The 23,258-nt window shown below is 48.5% G+C and overlaps 1 protein-coding gene across 4 annotated transcripts in view; it reads right to left on the bottom strand.

The window, feature by feature from the left end:
• IFT56 (intraflagellar transport 56) overlaps window positions 1-23,258 on the bottom strand; it is a 106,560-nt gene that overhangs the window by 36,257 nt on the left and 47,045 nt on the right. For all 4 annotated transcript variants that reach the window (XR_012647716.1, XM_075010604.1, XM_075010595.1 and 1 more), the window contains 3 exons: window positions 22,507-22,560; window positions 21,302-21,365; window positions 15,959-16,047 (listed from right to left, as the gene is read on the bottom strand). Coding sequence is in view for 3 of the 4 variants with exons in the window: in XM_075010604.1 (XP_074866705.1) it covers window positions 15,959-16,047; window positions 21,302-21,365; window positions 22,507-22,560 (207 nt within the window). In the remaining variant the exon portion in view is untranslated. The remainder of the gene's footprint in view (window positions 1-15,958; window positions 16,048-21,301; window positions 21,366-22,506; window positions 22,561-23,258) is intronic.

Raw genomic sequence — 23,258 nt, forward strand, 5'->3', positions numbered from 1 at the left:
GCCATGGATTAACCACGCTTGTAGTCGCAGGCCTTGGGGGTGCGGATGCACTATGGACCCCTGGGCTTGCGTGAGCAGATCCGGCGCCACCGGAAGAGGCATCGGTGGACGGTCCGACATGCGCAGGAGTAGGGGGAACCATTGCTGTCGATCCCACGTTGGGACTATCAGGATCATTCGGGCTCCTTCCCTCCTGGCTTTCTGCAAGACTTTGTGGATCAGCACTGTGAGAGGAAAAGCGTAAAGCAGGGGGCCCCTCCACGAGATCGCGAACGCGTCCCCCAGGGACCCCCATCAGAGTCCTGCCCTGGAGCAGAATCGTGGGCACTTCTTGTTGTGTTGAGTGGCAAACAGGTCTATCTGGGGAAAACCCCATGCGTGGAAAATCGGTCGTAGCAGATCGGGACGGATCTGCCACTCGTGCGTGAGTGCAAAACGCCTGCTCAGCTGGTCTGCCTCCACATTGTGAGCGCCTGGTAGGTACGAGGCTTTCAAGATTATATTGTTGGCGATGCAGCAGTTCCATAACCGGACTGCTTCGGCACATAAGGCACGGGACCGAGCTCCTCCTTGCCGGTTTATATAAAACATGGTGGAGGTATTGTCTGTACTGATCCCGACTACTTTGCCTTGTATATGGTCTTGAAAGTGTCTGCAGGCGTTGAACACTGCTCTGAGCTCCAGTATATTTATGTGTAGTGACTGCTCCGTGGAGGACCACAGCCCTTGAGTCACCTCTTCACCCATGTGTGCTCCCCACCCTATGAGGGAGGCATCTGTAGTAAGAAAAACCGATATTTGTGGTTGGTGGAAGGGTACCCCTGTTATCAAGTTCTTGGGGTTTACCCACCATTGCAGGGATTTGCGCACCTCTGCTGTGGGCGACACCACCCTGTGAACGGTGTGTGCTGCCGGTTTGTATACGCTCGCCAGCCAGTGCTGCATGCTGCGCATGTGTAACCTGGCGTTCTGTACTACGAACGTCGCCACTGCCATGTGGCCCAGCAGCTGTAAGCACGTCAGGACCGGCACCATAGGGCTGAAGGTGATGACCTGCACGAGGGAGCCGATGGCTCGAAAGCGAGTCTCTGGTAGATATATTCTCGCTGTAATAGAATTTATGCGTGCCCCTATGAACTCTATGTCCTGTGTGGGGTCTATCTTTGATTTCGCCAGATTGATAACCAGGCCCAGCGAAGAGAATGTGCCTGCTGTGATGCGTATCATGAGTAGTACCTCCTCCTTCGAGGCCCCTTTGAGTAGGCAGTCGTCCAGATACGGGAATATAAATACCCCCTGTCTGTGCAGGTAGGCTGACACCACTGCCAAGGGCTTGGTGAAGACTCTGGGGGCCGAGGAGAGGCCAAACGGTAGGACCTTGTATTGAAAATGTTCTTTGCCTACCATGAACCGGAGGAATCGCCGGTGAGCCGGATGGATAGTTATGTGAAAATACGCGTCTTGTAAATCGAGGGCTGCGAACCAATCTCCATCGTCCAGTGCCGTAAGGATGGAGGCGATTGTGATCATCCGAAAGCGTTGCTTGCGCAGGTACCGGGTGAGGCCTCGAAGATCTAAGATGGGCCTCCAGCCTCCTGTCTTTTTCCCCGTGAGGAAGTACCTCGAGTAGAACCCTTTTCCTTGCAGTTGCTCCGGCACTCTTTCCACTGCCCCTATGAGCATGAGATGGTCTACCTCCTGCTTGAGCCTCGCTACATGGGAGGCCTCCTGGAGGTGGGGCCTGGGTGGAGGTCATGGCGGTGGGAGCGACTGGGAGGGGATGGCGTACCCCGTGGCTATGATCTCCAGCACCCATTTGTCTGTGGTGATCCTTTGCCACTGGTCGTAGAATGGTCGGAGGTGATGGTGGAACAGCCGCTTCGGATGACCTTGTGCGATGGTAGTGATGGCGCAGCCCTGGATCTGTGTGTCAAACTTGTGGCCTTTGGCCTTGCCCCGAGGACGCACGGCTCTGTTGTGAACGTCGCCTGGGAGTTCTGTACTGCTGGTGCTGTTGATGTCGCCCTTGCTCGTAACTCCTGTGGTACTGGGGACGCTGTTGCTGGTACTGGTACCGTCTTTGTTGAGGGTAGTACTTTTTCTTTCTGTATGGAGGGGTGTATATCCCCAGGGTCCTAAGTGTGGCTCTTGAATCTTTACTGGAATCAAGGACCGAGTCAGTTGATTCAGCAAACAGCTTCTGCGAGTCGAAGGGAAGATCGACTATCTTTGCCTGCCGATCCCTCGGTATACCCGAAGTCTGGAGCCAGGACTCCCTTCGCATCACCACTGCCGTAGCTGTGGAACGTGCTGCTGTGTCCGCAACATCCAGGGCGATCTGAACTCCCGTCCTCGAGGCCGCGTAGCGTTCTTGCACAATGGCCTTGAGCACCGGTTTCTTGTCCTCTGGAAGCGAGTCCATGAGGGAGGTTAACCTAGTGTAGTTGTCAAAATTATGGTTCGCTAAATGCGCTGAGTAATTTGCCATTCGCAACGGTAGAGTGGAGGAGGAGTAGACCTTTCTGCCGAACAGCTCTAGCTTCTTGGCATCTTTGTCTGTTCCCCCTGTCCTGAATTGAGATGTCTTTGATCTTTGTTGCGACGACTCCACCACCAAGGAATTTGGTTGTGGGTGGCTGAACAGGAACTCCATGCCCTTCGCCGGCACGAAGTATTTCTTATCCGCTCTCTTGTGGACAGGTGGAATAGTCACAGGGGTCTGCCGTATCATAGTGGCGGACTCCAAGATTGCTTCATCAAACGGTATTGCTATTTTGGAGGAGGCCGGAGGTCTCAGATTTTTGAGGAGCTTATGGTGTTTCTCTTGCACCTCTGCTGTCTGGATGCCTTGCGTGAAGGCCACCCTCTTAAACAGCTCTTGAAACTGTTTGAGATCGTCCGGAGGATGGACGTACCCCGGGGCGGTAGCCTCGTCCGGGGAGGAGAGCGAGGAACCACTGGGGTACGCCTCTCTGGACCCTTCCGGTTCCTGTTGGTGATGGTACACCCTCTCGCTAGAGGCTTGTGAGGGAAAATCTCGGGGTTCCATAACCAGTCCCCCCTGAGATACTTGAGTCTCTGTCCCCGTTCGCGATTGCCCTCGGGGATACGAGATCGTCTGTGGGGATCTTTCCCTGGTAGATTGCCGGTGGTGTCTATGCCCCGCGTGATAGGGGCAACCATGGCAGTATAGGCACTGTTCTTGGGAAGGTGACCTAGAACACTCCCTTGGTGCATACCCTCTGCGTCTGGGGGAGCGAGATCGTCGAGAGATCTGGGACACTGGAAAGAGCGATTTTGGATAGTATTCCAGCAGCTCAAACCCCAGGAAGGGTGAAGGTGGTCCCAGCCAGGGCGAGGCTGGTTGTAAAAATGGAGACGGGGGCTCCGGGTAGGCTAGGGGGGACCCCTGCCTTCTGGTTGGAGTCTGCAGCATAAGCGGAGGGCTGAAAGAAAGCAACTCCACAGCCCTGTCTGGAGAGGGGCTGCGGCGCCTCGTTTTGTGTGCAGCCTTCCCCCTCCCTTGAGGAGGTAACTCCGCCCCCTGGCGTGTAGGGGATCTCTGCCCCGTCCGCGCCGTGCTCGGCACGCTCATGGGCGGTGCCGCACGGGCGGTGTCCTCCAGTGCCTGCAGGCTGCGTGCCTGCGCGCTCTGCACCGCTGGTTCTCTGGGGGTCGGTGCCGCTGCTTGCGGTGCCGCCGGTACAGGCGCTTGTTTAGCCACCGCCCTGCCTGCGGTGCGGGGTGGCTGTTTGATTATCGGAGGCTGAGCCTCTTCCACGTGGCTCTCCATGCCGCCGCCGATCAGCTGTTGCTGCGGCTGGGGGCTGCGCGCTCCTCCCGTCCCGCTTGCTGTTGCTGCCGGCAGGGATCAGGCTGGGGAGGCTTTCCTCCATTTTTGCGCTGATGGGGTGAGGGAGGCAGCTTTCCTTTTATGGGCCCCGGAGGGTCCCTCCTGCTGCAGCCGCTCCGGCACGTCTGGCTGGAGGGCCTTGTCGAAGAGCAGCATTTTAAGCCGCATCTCCCTGTCCTTCCTTGCTCTGGCTGTTAGTTTTGCACAGAAGGAGCATTTCTGCGTGACATGGGACGCCCCCAGGCACCTTATGCATAGACTGTGCCCATCAGACGCTGGCGTTGCCTCTCGGCAGGACTCACATTTCTTAAATCCTGAAGAGGACATTGTTGGTGAGTCTTTCAGTTGTTAACGGGTACTTAGCACCTTCTCTGTGCTGTTTTTCCCCTTCTCCGATGGCCTGCCACGGCAGGAGGGCTGATGGCCCTAGGCTCCTGGCCTCCGGTGTTCCGCTTGTTACTGGGACTGGACTGAATGCCGTTCCGCTTGTTGTTGTTGTTGGTTTTTTTTTTTTTTTTGAAAAATAACAACTGGCTAACTTGCAGTAGCCTAAGAACTTGAAAACTTTAAAGAAAAAACAGTTAAAACCATTGAATACGCTAACTTGGCCTTAGCCTAGTTCGGATTCCGTCTGCAGCCGACGGCGGTTAAGAGGAACTGGCGGGGACCGGATCGCGCACATGGCCAGGAGCGCGCAAGGGAGCGGTGCGCGCCGGCGCATGCGCGGTCCGGCAGAAAGTGCTTGGAAGATCCGATCTGCGGTGCCGGGCGAGCCCGACACCTATTGTGGAGCACCCACGGGGACACTCAAAGAAGAACAACTATACTGGGCAGGCAAACTAAGACCTTATTGGTAGGAGGTAGTGAGAGAACTATTTGTACTATTGGGGCTATAGAAATACAGGGGTTGCCAGCCTGGCTTCAACCAGTGGTCCATCTAGCCTGTATCCTGGTTTAGAGAGTAGCCAGTAACAGCTGCTTCAGAGAAACGTGCAAAAGCCCTGCAGCTGGAAGCATGTAATACCTTAGTTTAAGGGCACAGTTCCTTCTAATCCCCATCATTTAGATGTGACTTTATGCTCACAATGACAATGGTGTGTAATTTTTAAAAAGATTTTTAAAATACTTATTGTTACAACTCTGGATATTCTAGTTGGGTATATAAAATGTTGAATCTTTTCAATCCTGTTCTCAGTCTTATCTGAAAAATGTATTTCCTGTGAAATGATCCATTTTGAATTCGCCACAATTCCATCAACTTTTCTTGGTCTTGTGCTATGAGAAAGCAAACAGAAGTTCATGATCTACCTTCTTTCTATCCCCGTTTTGTGTGCTTTTCTCCTTCCTCCTTTTATTTCTTCCTCTCTAAGGCAGCCTCAAACTTTTTCAGTTTCTTATCATATGAGAATTTTTTCATGTCTCTAATCATTCTCATTAGCCTTCTCCAAATGGTCTCTAATTCTGCTGTCCCCCTTATGAGATGGAGTGACCAAAGCTGTGAAGTATCCCAGCTGAGAGCATGCTACTAATGTATATACTGGTATAATATTTCCTGTATTAATCTGTATCCCATTCTTTATGGATCCTGATTTTATCTGCTCTTGATGAACACATTGGCACTGCTTTAGAGGAAACTGACAGAAGTGGACCACATGGTAGTTAATTTTGCTTGAAGCATGCCTAATCAAAACAGTATCATGATCACTTGCATGCCATTGTAAACATGCTTATTTGTGAACAAACTTCTCTGGAGGAGTCTAAGACTCTTAGTTCTACGCTGGCAAATGGTTTATGTCCTTTATCCAGTTCCGCACTTATTTTTTTTTGTCACAGTGTGATTTGGACATCCTAGTTGTATTCAGATAACCAGTTTAACCTGCCCTCCTTTCTGCAGGCTCTCGTATATGATGTCCCACAAGGCACTGTTCCACATGCTGCTTCTTTGCATGCCCTTGACCCACTGTGTTGCATGTGGATGCACTACAGGGTAGTTGTCTAGATGTTCTCAGAATGCGCTGATAAAGAGAAGTTACTCACCGTAGTAACGGTGGCTCTTTGAGATGTGTCCCCGTGGGCGCTCCACAATAGGTGTTGGGATCGCCCCAGCGCCGCAGGTCGGATCTTTTCAGCAGTTTCTGCCGGACCGCGCATGCGCCAGCGCGCGCCACTCCCTTGCGCGCTCCCGGCCACGTGCGCGATCCGGTCCCCGCCAGTTCCTTAAACAACCGCCTCGGATGCTCCTGCAAAACACTGAACAGAGATCCGAAGCGGGGAGGATGGGCGGGTGGTGGAGCACCCACGGGGACACATCTCGAAGAACCACCATTACTACGGTGAGTAACTTCTCTTTCTTCTACGAGTGTCCCCGTGGGTGCTCCACAATAGGTGACTACCCAGCAGTAACCCAAGATAGGAGGTGGGTAATCGGATTATGTGCAGCTTGTCCCCGAGAGGACCGCTGTCGAGAGACGGGAATCCTCTTGGAATACCCTGTGAAGGGCGTAATGTTTGGCGAAGGTGTCATAGGATGACCAGGTCGCCGCTCTGCAAATGTCTTTTAGCGCAACGCCCTTGAAAAACGCTGTTGATGCCGCCACCGCCCTAATGGAGTGAGCCCTGGGCGGGGCCAGTAAAGGAGTATTTTTGAGTTCGTAGCACATTTTTATGCAGGATACGATGTGCTTCGAGATTGTCTGTGAAGAGAGACCTTCTCCTTTTGATTTGGGAGCGAGAGAGACTAGGAGTCTATCCGTTTTCCGGAAGGACTTAGTCCTGTCTATATAGAAAGCCAGCGCCCTCCTCACGTCCAGGAGGTGTAGGCACGCCTCTTTGTTAGAGTTATGAGGCTTTGGATAAAACGAGGGTAAAACTATAGGTTCGTTAATATGAAACTCTGAAGAAACTTTGGGAACAAAGGCTGGATGCAGCCGTAAGGTTACCGCCTCCTTGGAAAATACTGTGCAGGGTGGCGTTGCCATAACTGCTGCAAGCTCGCTCACCCTGCGAGCTGACATGATTGCGAGAAGAAAGGTCGTCTTTATCGTAAGGAGACGGAGGGAAACCGTGGGTAAAGGTTCAAACAGTGGTCACGTTAGTGCACTAAGCACCAGGTCCAAGCTCCACAAAGGTGGAAGCAGTTTCCAAGGGGGGTATAGGTTTACCAGCCCTTTGAGGAACCTGGTAACCATGGGATGGGCAAACACCGTGTGCCGAAATAGCGGCAAGGTGGACCTTTAACGAGGATAGGGAGAGTCCTCCTCTCCTGAGGTCCAGTAAATACTCTAATATTACAGGTATAGGCACAGCAAGGGGGGCTAACTCTTTGGTAGAACACCATGCAGTGAAGCGAGTGCATTTCCGCTTGTAGGTCTTCCTGGTGGAAGTCCTCCTGCTACTTTCTAGGACTTGTTGCACTTCCTCCGTACATGTGCTCTCTAGGGAGCTGAGCCCTGGATTAACCATGCCTGTAGTCGTAGGCCTCGGGGGTGTGGATGCACTATGGACCCCTGAGCTTGCGTGAGCAGATCCGGCGCCACTGGGAGGAGCATCGGTGGACGGTCCGACATGCGCAGGAGTAAGGGGAACCATTGCTGTCGATCCCACGTTGGGACTACTAGGATCATTCGGGCTCCCTCTCTCCTGGCTTTCTGCAAGACTCTGTGGATAAGCACTGTGGGAGGAAATGCGTAAAGCAGGGGGCCCCTCCACGAGATCGCGAATACGTCCCCCAGGGACCCCCATCCCAGTCCTGCCCTGGAGCAGTATCGTGGGCACTTCTTGTTGTGTTGAGTGGCAAACAGGTCTATCTGGGGAAAACCCCATGCGTGAAAGATCGGTTGTAGCAGATCGGAATGGATCTGCCACTCGTGCGTGAGTGCAAAGCGCCTGCTCAGCTGGTCTGCCATCACATTGTGAATGCCTGGTAAGTACGAGGCTTTCAAGGTTATATTGTTGGTGATGCACCAGTTCCACAATCGGACTGCTTCCACACATAAGGCACGGGACCGAGCTCCTCCTTGCCGATTTATATAAAACATGGTGGAGGTATTGTCTGTACTGATCCCAACTACTTTGCCTTGTATATGGTCTTGAAAGTGTCTGCAGGTGTTGAACACTGCTCTGAGCTACAGTATATTTATGTGCAGTGACTGTTCCGTGGAGGACCACAGTCCTTGCGTCACCTCTTCGCCCATGTGTGCTTCCCCACCCTATGTGGGAGGCGTCTGTAGTGAGGAAAACCGATATTTGTGGTTGGTGAAAGGGCACCCCTGTTAGCATGTTCTTGGGGTTCACCCACCATTGCAGGGATCTGCACACCTCTGTCATGGGCGACACCACCCTGTGAACGGTATGTGCTGCCGGTTTGTAGATGCTCGCCAGCCAGTGCTGCATGCTGCGCATGTGTAACCTGGCATTTTGTACTACAAACGTCGCTACTGCCATGTGGCCCAGCAGCTGTAAGCACGTCAAAACCGGCACCGTAGGGCTGAAGGTGATGACCTGCACGAGGGAACCGATGGCTCGAAAGCATGTCTTTGGTAGATAAACCCTTGCTGTGATAGAATTTAAACGTGCCCCTATGAACTCTATGTCCTGTGTGGGGTCTATCTTTGATTTTGTCAGATTGATGACCAGGCCCAGCAAAGAGAATGTGCCTGCTGTGACGCGTATCATGTGAAGTACCTCCTCCTTCGAGGCCCCTTTCAGTAGGCAGTCGTCCAGATATGGGAATATAAACACCCCCGTCTGTGCAGGTAGGCTGACACCACTGCCAAGGTCTTGGTGAAGACTCTGGGGGCCGAGGAGAGGCTGAACGGCAGAACCTTGTATTGAAAATGTTCTTTGCCTACCATAAACCGGAGAAAGCGTCTGTGAGCCGGGTGGATAGTTATGTGGAAATACGCGTCCTGTAAGTCGAGGGCTGCGAACCAATCTCCATCGTCCAGTGCCGTAAGTATAGAGGCGACTGTAATCATCCGAAAGCGTTGCTTGCGCAGGTACCAGTTGAAGCCCCGAAGATCTAGGATGGGTCTCCAGCCTCCTGTCTTTTTTTCCGTGAGGAAATATCTGGAGTAGAACCCTTTCCCTCGAAGTTGCTCCGGCACTCTTTCCACTGCCCCTATGAGTATGAGATGGTCTACCTCCTGCTTGAGTCTCGCTTCGTGGGAGGCATCCTGCAGGTGGGGCCTGGGTGGAGGTCGTGGCGGTGGGAGCAACTGGAAGGGGATCGTGTACCCCGTGGCTATGATCTCCAGTACCCATTTGTCTGTGGTGATCCTTTGCCACTGGTCGTAGAATGGTCGGAGGCGATGGTTGAATAATAGCTTCGGATGACATTGCGCGATGGTAGTGATGGTGCAGCCCTGGATCTGTGTGTCAAACTTGTGGCCTTTGGCCCTGCCCCGAGGACGCACGGCTCTGTTGGGAACGTCGCCTGGAAGTTCTGTATTGCTGGTGCTGTTGATGTCGCCCTTGCTCGTAACCCCTGTGGTACTGGGGACGCTGTGGTTGATACTGGTACTGTCTTTGCTGAGGGTAATACTTTTTCCTCCTGCATTGAGGGGTGTAAATCCCCAAGGTCCTAAGAGTAGCTCTTGAATCTTTACTGAAATGAAGGACCGAGTCGGTTGATTCAGCAAACAGCTTCTGCGTGTCAAAGGGGAGATCGACGATCTTCGCCTGCAAATCCCTCGGGATACCCGATGTTTGGAGCCAGGACTCCCTGCGCATGACCACTGCCGTAGCTGTTGAGCGTGCTGCCGTGTCCGCTACGTCTAGGGCAATCTGAACTCCCGTCCTCGAGGCTGCGTAGCCTTCCTGCACGATGGCCTTGAGCACCAGCTTCTTGTCCTCTGGAAGCGAGTCCATGAGGGAAGTCAGCCTGGAGTAGTTGTCAAAATTATGGTTTGCTAGATGGGCTGCGTAATTCGCCATTCTCAACAGTAGGGTAGAGGAGGAGTAGACCTTTCTGCCGAACAACTCTAGTTTTTTGGAGTCTTTGTCCGTTCCCCCTGTCTTGAACTGAGAAGGGTTGCGGGTGGCTGAACAGGAACTCCATGCGCTTCGCTGGGACGAAGTATTTCTTGTCCACTCTCTTGTTTATAGGCAGAATGGATGCAGGGGTTTGCCATATCGTGGTGGCGGACTCCATGATTGCTTCGTCGAGCGGTATAGCTATTTTGGAGGAGGCTGGAGGTCTCAGGTTTTTAAGGAGCTTATGGTGCTTCTCCTGCACCTCTGCTGTTTAGATGCCTTGCGTGAAGGCCACCCTTTTAAACAGCTCTTGGAACTGTTTGAGATCGTCCGGAGGATGGACGTCCCCTGGGGCTGTGGCCTCATCAGGGGAAGATAGCGAGGAACCGCTAGGGTAAGCCTCTCTGGACCCCTCTGGGTCCTGTTGACGGTGATACATCCGCTCGCTGGAAGCTTGCGAGGGAAAATCTCGGGGTTCCAGAATCACCTCCCCTTGAGATGTCTGTGTCTCTGTCCCCGTTCACGATTGCCCTCGGGGATATGGAACCGTCTGGGGGGATCTGTCGCTGGGAGTATGCTTATGGTGTCTATGCCCCGCGTGATAGGGGCGACCATGGCAACATGGGCACTGCTCCTGAGATGGGGACCTGGACCACTCTCGAGGTGCATACCCCCTGCGCCTGGGGGAGCGAGATCGTCTGGAGAATTGAGATACTGGAGAGACTGACTTTTGGTAGTACTCCAAAGGTTCAAAGCCCAAAAAGGGCAAAGGTGGCCCGAGCCATGGTGAGGCTGGCTGTAGGAACGGGGATGGGGGCTCAGGATAGGCTGGGGGTGACCCCTGCCTTCTTGTTGGGGTCTGCAGCATGAGCGGAGGGCTCAGAGCGAGCAGCCCTGCAGCCCTGTCTGGAGAAGGGCTGCGGTGCCAGGTTTTCTGTGCTGCCTTTCCCCTCCACTGCGGGGCTGGCTCCGCCTCCTTTCGCATCGGGGATCTCGGCCCCGTTGTCTGCGCTGCGCTCGGCACGCTCCGCTGCGGTGCTGCACGGGTGGTCTCCCCCGGTGCCTGCAGGCCGCGTGCCTGCGCGCTCTGCACCGCCGGTTTCCCGGGCATCAGTGCCGCTGCCTGCAGTGCCACCAGTTCCGGCGCTTGCCTGGCCACCGCCCTGCCCGCAGTGCGGGGCGGCTGTTTGATTATCGGAGGCTCAGCCTCTGCCACGTGCGTCTCCGCGCTACCGCCGCTCAGCTGTAACTGCGGCTGGGGGCTATGCGCTCCACCCGTCCCGCTCGCTGTGGCTGCCGGCAGGGATCAGGTTGGCGAGAGCTTCCTCCGTTTTTGCGCTGACGGGGTGAGGGAGGCAGCTTTCCTTTTATGGGCCCCTGCGGGTCCCTCCTGCTGCAGCCGCTCGGGCACGTCTGGCTGGAGGACCTTGTCGAAGAGCAGCATTTTGAGCCGCATCTCCCTGTCCTTCCTTGCTCTGGCTGTGAGCTTAGCGCAGAAGGAACATTTCTGGGTGACATGAGATTCCCCAAGGCACCTTATACACTGACTGTGCCCGTCGGAGGCCGGCATCGCTTCGCGACATGACTCACACTTTTTGAATCCTGAAGAGGACATTATGGTGAGTCTTTGAGATGTTAATAGGGTACTTAGCACCTTCTCTGTGCCTGTTCCCCTCTCTGACTCAGCCTGCCGTGGCAGGAGGCCTAATGGCCCTACGTCCCCGGGCCTCCGGTGCTCCGCTTGTTACTAAGACTGGAAGCTTTACTCCTTCCTTTTTTTTTTTGAAAACAATAACAAGCTAACTTAATCTAAAAGACTGAAAAAGAAACTCTAAAACACTTTAAGAACATTAAATACGCTGACTCTGGCCGTAGCCTGAGCGGATTCCGTCTGCAGCCGATGGCAGTTAAAGAGGAACTGGTGGGGACCGGATCGCGCACGTGGCCGGGAGCACGCAAGGGAGCGGCGCACGCCGGCGCATGTGCGGTCCGGCAGAAACTGCTGGAAAGATCCAACCTGCGGCGCCGGGGCAAGCCCGACACCTAACGTGGAGCACCCACAGGGACACTCGTAGAAGAACACATCGTTAGATAGCACATTAAGTGGGGGTCAACAAACAAGACTATTGGCAAAAATGTGCCTGTTACATTTATCCAGTTAAACTGCTCCAGCCTCTAGGTTTTTTACGAAATCATGGATAAAAGTTGTAGGGCTAAGAGGGCGTAGGGGATCATTGGCTTCTTTGCTTGGGAGCAACTACTATTCCCTTACTCACTCTTGGTTAATGTTTAGACCATGCCTAGGGAAACATCTTTCATCTAGAGGTGTGACTGTATCAGACTCTTCTATGCTCTCTTTCTGCTTGAAAGCACAGACAGTGCACGGTATACAAGGGGTTAATCAAAACATACATGGTTTGGAATGTAAGGAGTGGCATGGTGCCAACTGGCATTAGGCCTTAATCAGCAGAGAATATTCAAGCACTCATAGGTTAGCTTACCAAACTTCTGGAAGTGACTTTGTACAGCACCCTACTTCTCTGTCACTCCTTAGCTGTCATTTAATCCAACCACATTGTATGTCAGTTTCATTTCCTAGTGCCTTTATTTTAATCATCTCCAGATGCTTCCCATCCATAAGATGGTTCAGCATGGCCACCCCAGGTCCCGTGGGGCCCAGGTCAGCCTGGGAGATAACCATGGGACCTGGCGCAGGGCAGCAGCAGAGTTTGGAGTATGGCAGCAGGAGCAGAAATGGCCCAGAAGGCTGCTCCGCCCCCACCCCATTGCCCATCTCCCAGCCCACTGCACTCAGCTCCAACACGGTAGCAGGAAGGAGGGTGTCCCAGGCAGGGTTGACAACCGTCAGTTAATTTACGGACAGTCCGTGAAAAATTAGCCAAAATTGGACATGTCTGTAAAGTCCGTAAAAAAATTTAGGTGTCTGTAAATTTTGTAAAAGTGCAATAAAATTTCAAAAAAACAGCACTTATTCTACAGCAATTAAATTTCTTCTGTGCTTCTTCAACCATTTTACTGTGGAACAGCAGAAATTGGATGTTTTAGTTGTTTATTTAGCTCTATGGCTGAGGTGATGTAATGTGAATTACATGACCCATGTGAAGTTATCATCTAGATTATCCTGTCAAGTTAGCGTCAGGACATTGACAATATATGTAATTTAATATTATTTACCGTTAAAGTTTACAATGTCAAAATCTATGAGAAGAATGCATTGTGCTGAACAGAATATCAAGTCCGACGACTCCAGTGAATTATTGCCTGAAGAAGAGCCAGTTACTAAGAAATCAAAAGGAAGAGCATGCATGTTTTCGTCCAAATGGCTAGCAGACAGTGAGTTCAAAGACTGGATTTGCGTAGACAGTGAAAGCAAGCACAGCGCCAAATGCACTTGGTGTAAAAAGGTGTTCCATATAGCTTCTAGTGGAGTGCGAGATGTTTGTACCCATGCTTCAAGTGATAAGCACCAAAGCATAATGTCTGCAAGGAGATCTAGCCCTGGAATTATGAGTTTTGTTGCTAAAGTAAACACAACAATGACTAATCACCAAAAGATGGTCACAAAATGTGAACTAGAAGTAGCAACCCTCTTAGCCAGAAAAAACCTACCACTGAGTTTGATGAATGAAATCTCGGATACTGTTACTGGCTTTCCGGATTCCAAAATTGCAGAAGATTTCACTTGCAGAGGAACCAAAGCATCCATGACAACTAAAAATGTTGTAGCAAAAAAGACCAAAGAGGAATTGTGTACTAATGGACCCGGGACAATTACTTCAGCTATGGTTAACAGTGTCAGTGTTTAGATGTACAATCACAAAATGGAAAACTCCCACGACTCACTAAATGAAAGTAAGTTAAATAGCATATTGTTCTTGTAATGTATGAATGATGATTACTTTTCACTTTTGGTCATTTATGCCATCTTAATACAGTATAAAAATTATGTCTGTAAATTTTTCCCATTTTGTCCGTAAATGAAATTTCTGTCGGTTGGTAACACTGGTCCCAGCCCAGGCCAAGAGAGTGCCCACTACTGCCACAGTGAAGTGGGGCACAATGGGCTGGGTAAGGGTGGTGGAGCAGAGCTGAGCAGGCTCCCGCTGCCACGATGAGTATGGAGAGATGTGATCCATACTTCTACTGGACACCAAGCTCCTGGTAATTCCTGGCTTGCGTTGCTCAGGGGCAGGGATGGGGTCTACAGCTACAGTGATGGCTTGCTCTGGGCACCGTGGCTGGGGCACTAGGCTGGGGGTTACCCTAGACCTTGTATCCACTTAGGATGGCCCTTATCTGATTTGCATGTTTAATTTCTAAGCTGCTTTCCTCCATACCTACTTCCCATTTCTACAGTTACTTCAAACTCTGCTATCAAATAAACCACAAGAACTGTTCATACATATTCAAAGTAAACGGTCAAAGGAATGGGAAAGGATGGGGTATATGCATGCCTGATAGAGCAGTGTCCTCTAGTAGATGGCCCATGAAATATCTGCTCACATACAAATTACCAACAGAGCTCAGGAAGCTGAACCTTCAGCATACAAATGATACACAAGTATAAGTAAAAATGTGTGTGTACAATACTGGATTGTGCTGTATGGAACAGGTTACTCATCCTTGATCTCTGATTTGCTCCTGGAAGGTATACATTTAAAATCAAACTATAACCTATATGTTGGGCCCTACCAAATTAATTTAAAAAATGGTAAATTTCTTGATTTCAGATATTTAAAACTGAAATTTCATGGTGTTGTAATTGTAGATGTGCTAGCTCAAAAAGGAGTTGTATGAGGGTTGCAAAATTATGGTATAGGAGTGGTGGAATTGCTACCTTTACTTCTGCACAATTGCTGGCAGGGTGCTGCCTTCAGAGCTGGGCATTTACAATCACTACTTTCCAGTTGTCCAGCTCTCAAGGCAGTGCAACAGTAAGGTGTGGAAATACTATGACCCTCCTAAAATAACACTCTGATCCCCTCTGCATCTCCCTTTTGGGTTAAGACCTCCAATTTGAGAAACGCTAATCTCCACTGTGAAATCTGAACAGCACAGGGTAACAGCACACAAAAGACCACATTTCTTGAGAGGAAACCAGATTTCATGGTCCATGACATATTTTCAACAGCTGTGAATTTGGTACAGTGATTCACCAATTTCATCTCTTTTAATAAATGTGTAGCTAGAAGAACCTGTTATTAGTGACTTGTGCTAATTTGGATGCTAAATTAACCAAGGGTGACACAGGTCAGACCTTTTCCATGCATATGTTAGTTCCCTCTTTTGGCTGAGTCAGAAAGGGGCCAGCAGGCTGCTCCTGTCAATCAGCAAGTAGAAAATGCTGTTTTGCAGCTGAAGATAAACTTCTTGACATTATCAAAACAAAAAGCACTTTAAAGTAGCACTTTAAAGACTACCATCACGATTTAAACCATGTGTTAATGTTCCGAATTTGAATATAAATGTCAGTTAGTCCACTTCTCTTTCTAAAACGGAGCGATAATGTCTTCAGTAACACAGTAACAGGAATGGGGCATTCTGTCAATGACCTAAAGGTATGTGTGATGGGAACTTTCTGAGTCACTATAGGGGCTCGTCTGCACACTTGACTCAATCTAATTCTTGATCTTCCCCCCCACCCCTCCACTCTCTGATTTGCTCACCTTGATTATCTTTTTCTGATTTGTCCTCCTTGCTTACTGTTTTTGGTTCTCTGTGTCTTAAATATTGAGTCTGTTCTGGTCTGGCTATGGTCTGAAGAAGTGGGTCTGTCCCACGAAAGCTCACCTAATAAACTATTTTGCTAGTCTTTAAAGTGCTACTTGACTGCTTTTTGTTTTGATAGTGTATAGACTAGCACGGCTTACTCTCTGTTACTATTCTTGACATTAGCTATATTAACATTCTATTCAAGAATGGTCCCTTGTTTTCACCAACAAAAATAAATCCTATAGAAAACAGATGAGGTACCCAATTAATGTTTCCTTTAGGCAAACAAGTAGGATCTCTTCTTCTTTTAATAGGAATTATGCACATACAACTCTGAAAGATGAAGCTCTTACCAGAAGAAGTTAGTAAACACAACAATATTTAAGGTTCTCTACTGACCTTGACTGAGTTGAGGTAAATGAGGACATCATCAAACTGTCTGAGCAGAAAGAAGCAGGAGGCCATACATTGTCTCCCTGGGATCGTATCTGAGGCATAAGAGGAAAAGGCTGATGCTTAAATTTGAGATGTGGAGGAAAATTAACTCAGATATGTGCCTAAGAAATTTGCAACCAAATCTTAGAAAATAGTATAACCTGCATCTTATACACAGGGGGCTACACTACAGATTGAGAAGAGCTACTAGTTCATCTTCTCATCCTTCTCTATCCTGCTCCACAGCTCATGCAAGAATGTTTCCTAAAATTACTTTGCTAACCCTAGAAAGTGCAACTATTTTGAAAACCATTATATTGGATTGCCCACTAGGCCACACTGGCTACGTCTACACGTGAAGCCTACATCGAAGTAGCTTATTTCGATGTAGCAACATAACGTCTACACGTCCTCCAGGGCTGGCAACGTCGATGCTCAACTTCGACGTTGCGCAGCCCAACATCGAAATAGGCGCAGCGAGGGAACGTCTACACGCCAAAGTAGCACACATCGAAATAAGGGTGCCAGGCACAGCTGCAGACAGGGTCACAAGGCGGACTCAACAGCAAGCCGCTTCCTTAAAGGGCCCCTCCCAGACACAGTTGCCCCAAACAACACAAGATCCACAGAGCCGACAACTGGTTGCAGACCCTGTGCATGCAGCATGAATCCCCAGCTGCAGCAGCAGCAGCCAGAAGCCCTGGGCTAAGGGCTGCTGCCCACGGTGACCATAGAGCCCCGCAGGGGCTGGAGAGAGAGCGCCTCTCAACCCCTCAGCTGATGGCCACCATGGCGGACCCCGCTATTTTGAAGTTGCGGGACGCGCAATGACTACGCGGTCCCTACTTCGACGTTCAACGTCGAAGTAGGGCACTATCCCCATCTCCTGATGAGGATAGCGACTTCGACGTCTCACCGCCTAACGTCGAAGTTAACTTCGAAATAGCGCCCAACGCGTGTAGCCGTGACGGGCGCTATTTCGAAGTTAGTGCCGCTACTTCGAAGTAGCGTGCACGTGTAGACACGGCTACTATGTCCCACTGAAAAACAGTTGCCATATACAAATGGTATACTAATAATGCAATACTGTTACATAGCACTTTTCATCAGTTGACCTCAAAGCACTTTACAAAGAAAGGCATTATTAGCCTGATTTTATAGATGAGAAAAAATTATGGAAAGAAAGACAAGATGATTTGTTCAAGGTTACTCACACCGCCAGTTCACACAGCCAGTGGCAGAGCCACAAATATCTCTTGAGTTCCAGTCCAATACTCTATCCACCACACAACACTACTCCCTTTTCTTGTTCTCCAAGGTTCAGAGATAACAGGACTGGAAGTTGTGACATTTTTGTGACAGGTGTGAAACCCTGAGAGTGTGGAAACCTCAAAATCTCTTGTACAGTACAATATGTACTGGGGATGCCAGATAATAAAATGTGCTGGTTATTCAGGCTGGGGCTGGCAGCCAATCCTGCTCTGCCGCACGAGCCAGGCAGCAGGCAGTGGACTCGTGGCAGCTGACACTGGCCAGGTAGCTGGCCTCAACCAGGCAACCAGCCCCGTGGCATGCTGGTTATCAAGATTCTGGATAACTTGGCTTTTACTGTACTGAGACAAGTCAAAAGTTGTGGGTGCAAGGGATATTCATCGATAACTGGATCAATAAACATTTTATATATATATAAAATCTGTGTTTCTAGCTCACTGGGTGGGATTTCTGTTCATTCTGGAATTATTCAGAGGAAAGATATTTATAATTAATGCAAATCCCCAATGCTGGTTATGCAGGTACCCAAACAGTGAAGCTACAATCCTGAGGGAAGTAGTATTGACTTAATTTAGCTGATTTAGGAGCTCTAAAAGACCAAAGGTCCCAAATTGTACAAAGAATCAGCCCATTTTGACTCAAGACAGACCACTCTGCAATAAAGGATTGATGAATTTGTACATTAACTTATCAGGAATTCATGTAGATGACAGAAATGAGCAGAGGAACCTGGGCTGAAGAAAGAGCTGGGGGCAGAACTGGAGGACAGAGATGAAGCTGGCATGGAGGCAGTCAAGGAAAGATGGCAGAGTTAAGCAGAAAGTGGAGTGGAGCTGCAGCTGGGGCCAGAGGAGGAGCCAAATCTGGGTTAACAAGTGCAGTGAAACTGGACTGGAGTTACCACTGGGGGCAGAGGTGGTCTGGGGCAGGAATGGCGTTGTGGGGCGGAAGTAAGAGTTGGTCTGGAGGCAGAGTGGGTGCTCTCTCCCCACCCCTCATGTTGGCTGATCAGCCTCCCACTTTGTCCCCCTCCCAGCAAATGTTCCCCTGCGTCTCTCTGAGGGGTGTGTGTGCACTCTACAGTTTGGGGACCACTGGTCTGTACTCTTCCATATGTTATCATTTTCTCATACCTACTTGGGAGTAGGAATTGGCTTGTGTATTTAATTTTCCTTTTGCTTACATGTATACCCATCACTATGTTCATTTTTATATGTCAGGGAAATAATAAATTATGTACAACACAGTGTTCTTCCTTTCCTCCTCATGGAAATAGAAGTCACAAAGAAACGACAAAAGAGCCCTCCTGACCTAGACCTGTCAAGATATTTGAGTTCATAAATTAATAGCAATTTATATTATGTAAGATCCAAAGATAATATGAAGAAATATTTAATGAGACCAGAAAGTTGAGAGTACATCTTCTTTACACATGAATTACAGTAACAGAACATTAATTTATGTAAAAAAATGTTCAAAGGTCAAGAAACTCCCTGATAAGATTTAGTCTTTCCCACCACATTCCCACTCACCTTCCACTTTCGAGTAGGAGATCACATTATCTCAGCACGCTGCCCTCTGCATGTTTCTTTAAAGCTACATTTTATACAAGTAATATCCATACTGCTCATACAAATTTGGCTAGTACTACACATTTCTAAAACACTCAGCTGATACATTAATCTTAGCATTCTAGTTTTTTCCTCATCATAATACTCATATAGTTCACAGAATGCTTTGGGATGACTATATAAAATATGGTATGAAAAAGATAATAAAAAACTCCAAACAGTCATGGGATTAGTGTTACTATTGTCAACTCTTGTTTACAATAGATACTACTCCTTGATTTGGCAGGTGGTGAATAGGTGACTTTTCTTAGATCTGTTCCATTTTGAACAATGAAATGGAAGTGAACTAGGAGAGTTAGGATTTTACAGACCTAATCCATCCCATGCAATTCCCATACAAAGAAGAAAATACCCCTTATTTTGAGAAGCTCCATTTGTTGTATAACAAAGTGACTCAAGTGGAAGGTAACAAGGAGGCCAGAAAGAAGTCTTCCTTTTCAGTGATTTGATGTTTTTTCCTTTACTAAATGTCAGATTTGGTCTTAAAACTACTGAAGATGAAGAGGCGGCATTTATTCCTCATTATTTTGGCATAGCGTGTTACGTTCCTTATGAGCTACCAGCTAAAGATGTGGCAGCAGCTGCCACCTAACTGGGTTACAGGGTCCACTCATATTGCAAATTAAGTTTGCCGAAAGGGAACCGGATACTTAAGAGTCATGCTCAACCACAGAAACGACATGCCATTTATTAAGTGTTAAAAATGTAGCAATTCACTGCCTTTTCCTTTTCTGTTCTTTGCTTACTCTCTCCAAGGAATCTAATCCTTGTTTAATTTTCCACCAATAGCCCAAAGAAAGGTGAGCTCTTGAGAAAGAGCACTCAGAGCACTGGCACTAACTACCGGAGTACAGGGGACAGTAAAAAAAACAAAACAAAAAAAAAAACTCTCAAACTCTAGTGTTATAATTTGCAATGTCAATCCCAGTTATGAGCTATTGGTGACTGATAGTTTTAACCATCTTTTTTTTCCTAGCTGAAATACAGTGTACAGCTGTTGATTTGGGGCACGTTTTATTCCTGAAGAAAGTTAAATAGTGGTTGCTGCATAAAGGATTCTTCTTGGCATATGTGACTTGCTGTAGTAGTCAAGAGGTGCACCATCTCCTTGTGCCCCTGCCAAAGTTTTAATTACAAAATAGGGTGCCCCTTAACGCCCCTTCCCTATTCCTGTGGATGGCCCTTCTTACATCCCCTTCCCCAATAATCTAACCAGAAAAAACAGAGATCTACCCCGCTGAGCCCTTTAAAATTTTGCTGAAAGTATAACACAGGTCTTGCAAAATACCCTGTTCTTGACATTTCTTTAAACATTTTCCATCTCCCCATTTTCTCATCCTGCGATCTCTACAGAGTGAGAGATGTAGGAGGACTGGGATCAGAGCACAGAAAGAGCTCCACTTTTTGCTCGTTCACTGATCTTTGAAATTTGACATGCAGTTAACAGGCTTGTGAAGGTGCTATCACAATCACTTCTCCCCGCCACCAACAAAACAAACTCATAACCCCAAAACACTAAATCAGGTTTTTCCTCACTTTAAGAAACTCAAACAATTATTCCTTTCTAGTTTTGTGAAACAGTTAGGTATCCTGACATAGGGCACAGTATAAGATGACAGACAGACAGACAGACAGACAGACAATCTAATAGTACTGGTTTTTTACTCTTGGGGACCACCAAGGATTAGCAATAGAAAGAAATGCTAGATTTTGGCTTCTGGGTAAACAATGTCAGCAAGGTTCCAAATACAAAGGTAAGAAAATTATAATCCCCATCATAAATCTAGGGAAGAAAGAACCAAGTCTAAAATCAGCACAATGACTTTAAACAGGCAAGAAAATGGCTGGTGTGTTATCATTACAGTACAGTAAATTTTGGAACATCACATTGAGAGCTATTATTGTTCCTATTTATTAAATGCCATTAGCATGTGCTGCCCTGAACAAAAAAACAAAATCTGTCTCTGCCTCAAGTTGCTTACAGTCTAATTTATACAAAAATATGCTACATGAAGATAGTAGTGGGTACTCGATATATCACCAAGTCCATTTCTAGCCCAACTTCTGCTGTTAATGTGACTGTTTTATGATGGAAATACTATTTCACATGGACAGAGATGATGTTTTATTACAAACTGATTTCTCTAACTCCAACAATGTAGGTGTCTGCAACATTCTCAAAATTGTGTGTCCATGTATGTCAGGGCAGAGCTTCAGTTTTGTATGACAATAGATGTACTGTGTGGAAACCCTGTCCTGTTACTAGCAAAACTACAGCAACATAATGCCTGGCACTACACATGCTAGGAGCCTGCAAATGCACAGGCACTATTATAAGACAGTATATAGTGTTGTAACAATAAAAGTGTTTTTACAAAATGGAGAAAGAAAACTTCAAACATACCACATTCACTAGCTGATCCTCCAACCAGCTGGAAGAACTGTTGAGCAATTTTCAGATGATCCCTCTTGGAGAGAAACAAATGACATGAGATCCAAAGTATGAAGTGGTCAATGGGACAGAATGAACAAATGCTCCAATGTGGGTTGGTAGGGTGAAGTGGAGGACAGTGAATACACACATTGCAAGAATAAGGATGAAACAGGGACAGAGGTACAGTAAACAAGGAAAGAATCTTATTGCATGAATCTGTATACAGTAAGCCCTTGACATACACAGCTTCAAGTTGCATGTAACCCACTTTAATGCAAGTTAAGCACAACTTGACGCTGCTCTGCAGTCTCTTCTCCCTGCCTTCTCCCAGCCGCATGACGGTCAGCCTGACAACCACGCTGCTGGGGAAAAGACAGGGGAAGACTTAGCTTGTCTAGCTACCCACAGCTGCAGACAGCTAGGCAAGCTAAAAGCCCCTTCTGCCTGCTTTCTCCCAGTCGTGCAGCTGTCAACCTGACAGCTGTGCCACTGGGGGAAGGCTTTTAGCTCACCTAGCTGCCCGCTAGGTGAGCTAAAAGCCCCTTCTGCCTGCCTTCCCCCAGTGGCGCCGCTGTCAGGCTGACAGCGGCGCCACTGGGAGAAAGCAGGCAGAAGGGGCTTTTAGCTTGCCTAGCTGCCTGCTAGACAAGCTAAAAGCCTTCCCCCTGCTTTCCCCCAGCAGCATGACTGTCAAACTAACAGCCGTACCCCTTGAGAAAGACAGGGGGAAGCATCCAAGAAACTCACCAGCCTTGGTGGTTGTTCAGTTTCCCGGGTCCGCAAGTGGAGGAGAGCTGAGAACTAAGCAGAAGACTGGCTCCCATCACTACTCCAACTTGCGCGAAAATTTGAGTTATGCAGGAGTTACAGGAACTCAACCCCTGTGTAATTCGAGGGTTTACTGTACACAGAATCATTGCAAAAGGAAGCAAGGCTTTGGTAAGCAAGACAGAGAGGTTCAGTTCAGTTTAGATGAGTCTATGGGCTAGCAAAAGAAACTCACAATTCACTAACTCTGGAGTGCAAATAACGGAGAGAGGAAATGAAAGGACTCAAAGCATGGAATCTGAGAGTAAAACTACCACCTTTTCCCCATTAGCACCATTCTAAATACCACATATCTTACTCCCCTTGTACCGATTTAAATGCTGGAGCACTAGCAGGGTTTTACTCACTGAGCCCATTTCTTGTCCAAGGGCTGCATTCACCACTCCTTTTAGAATGTACTCCTGCAACAAACAAGAGGATCACAGAAGACAAGTTAAAGAAATCAGAAAACAGCTGCAGGCAACTTAGAAATTATTTTGTTCTTGACCATGACAGTTCTATTCAAACTTCATTTTATTAGTAGTCAGATATGATTGCAATTCAGCAGTGTGTAATAAATAAGAAAGATCAATCTTCCACGTGAGCCAGTGGCTTATCTGAAACAAGCTAGGGTTCTGAAGCAAGATCTTAGTGTACAGACAACACTATAAAAGCACCACCAAAATTGCCAGGAATTGTCCTGCAGTTATCAGTCACAGCAGCAGGGCTCAAGAAGACCAAATTCTACTTTCATGTGTATAAGTGGTCTCTCCAGAGAGAGATATACCCAGAATACCATATATGAATACCCAGAGACCAGCTACTCCAAGATAGGCCCAAAAAAGCCAAGAACAGAACACCACTGGTCATCACCTACAGCCCCCAACTCAGACCACTGCAACGAATTATTAAAGACCTACAACCTATCCTTAATCAGGATGCCACACTCCAGAAGGCCCTGGGTGACATGCCTGTTCTCTCCTACAGACAACCTCCCAACCTCATGAGGATCCCCACTAACAGCCACAGTCTATACCCCAGGAATACCAGTCCTGGAACCTTTCCCTGCAAAGCCCGCTGCCAGCTTTGTCCACATATCTTCTCTGGAAATACCATCACT

Source organism: Carettochelys insculpta, chromosome 1, assembly GCF_033958435.1.
Source record: "Carettochelys insculpta isolate YL-2023 chromosome 1, ASM3395843v1, whole genome shotgun sequence".
Classification (NCBI taxonomy): domain Eukaryota; kingdom Metazoa; phylum Chordata; order Testudines; family Carettochelyidae; genus Carettochelys; species Carettochelys insculpta.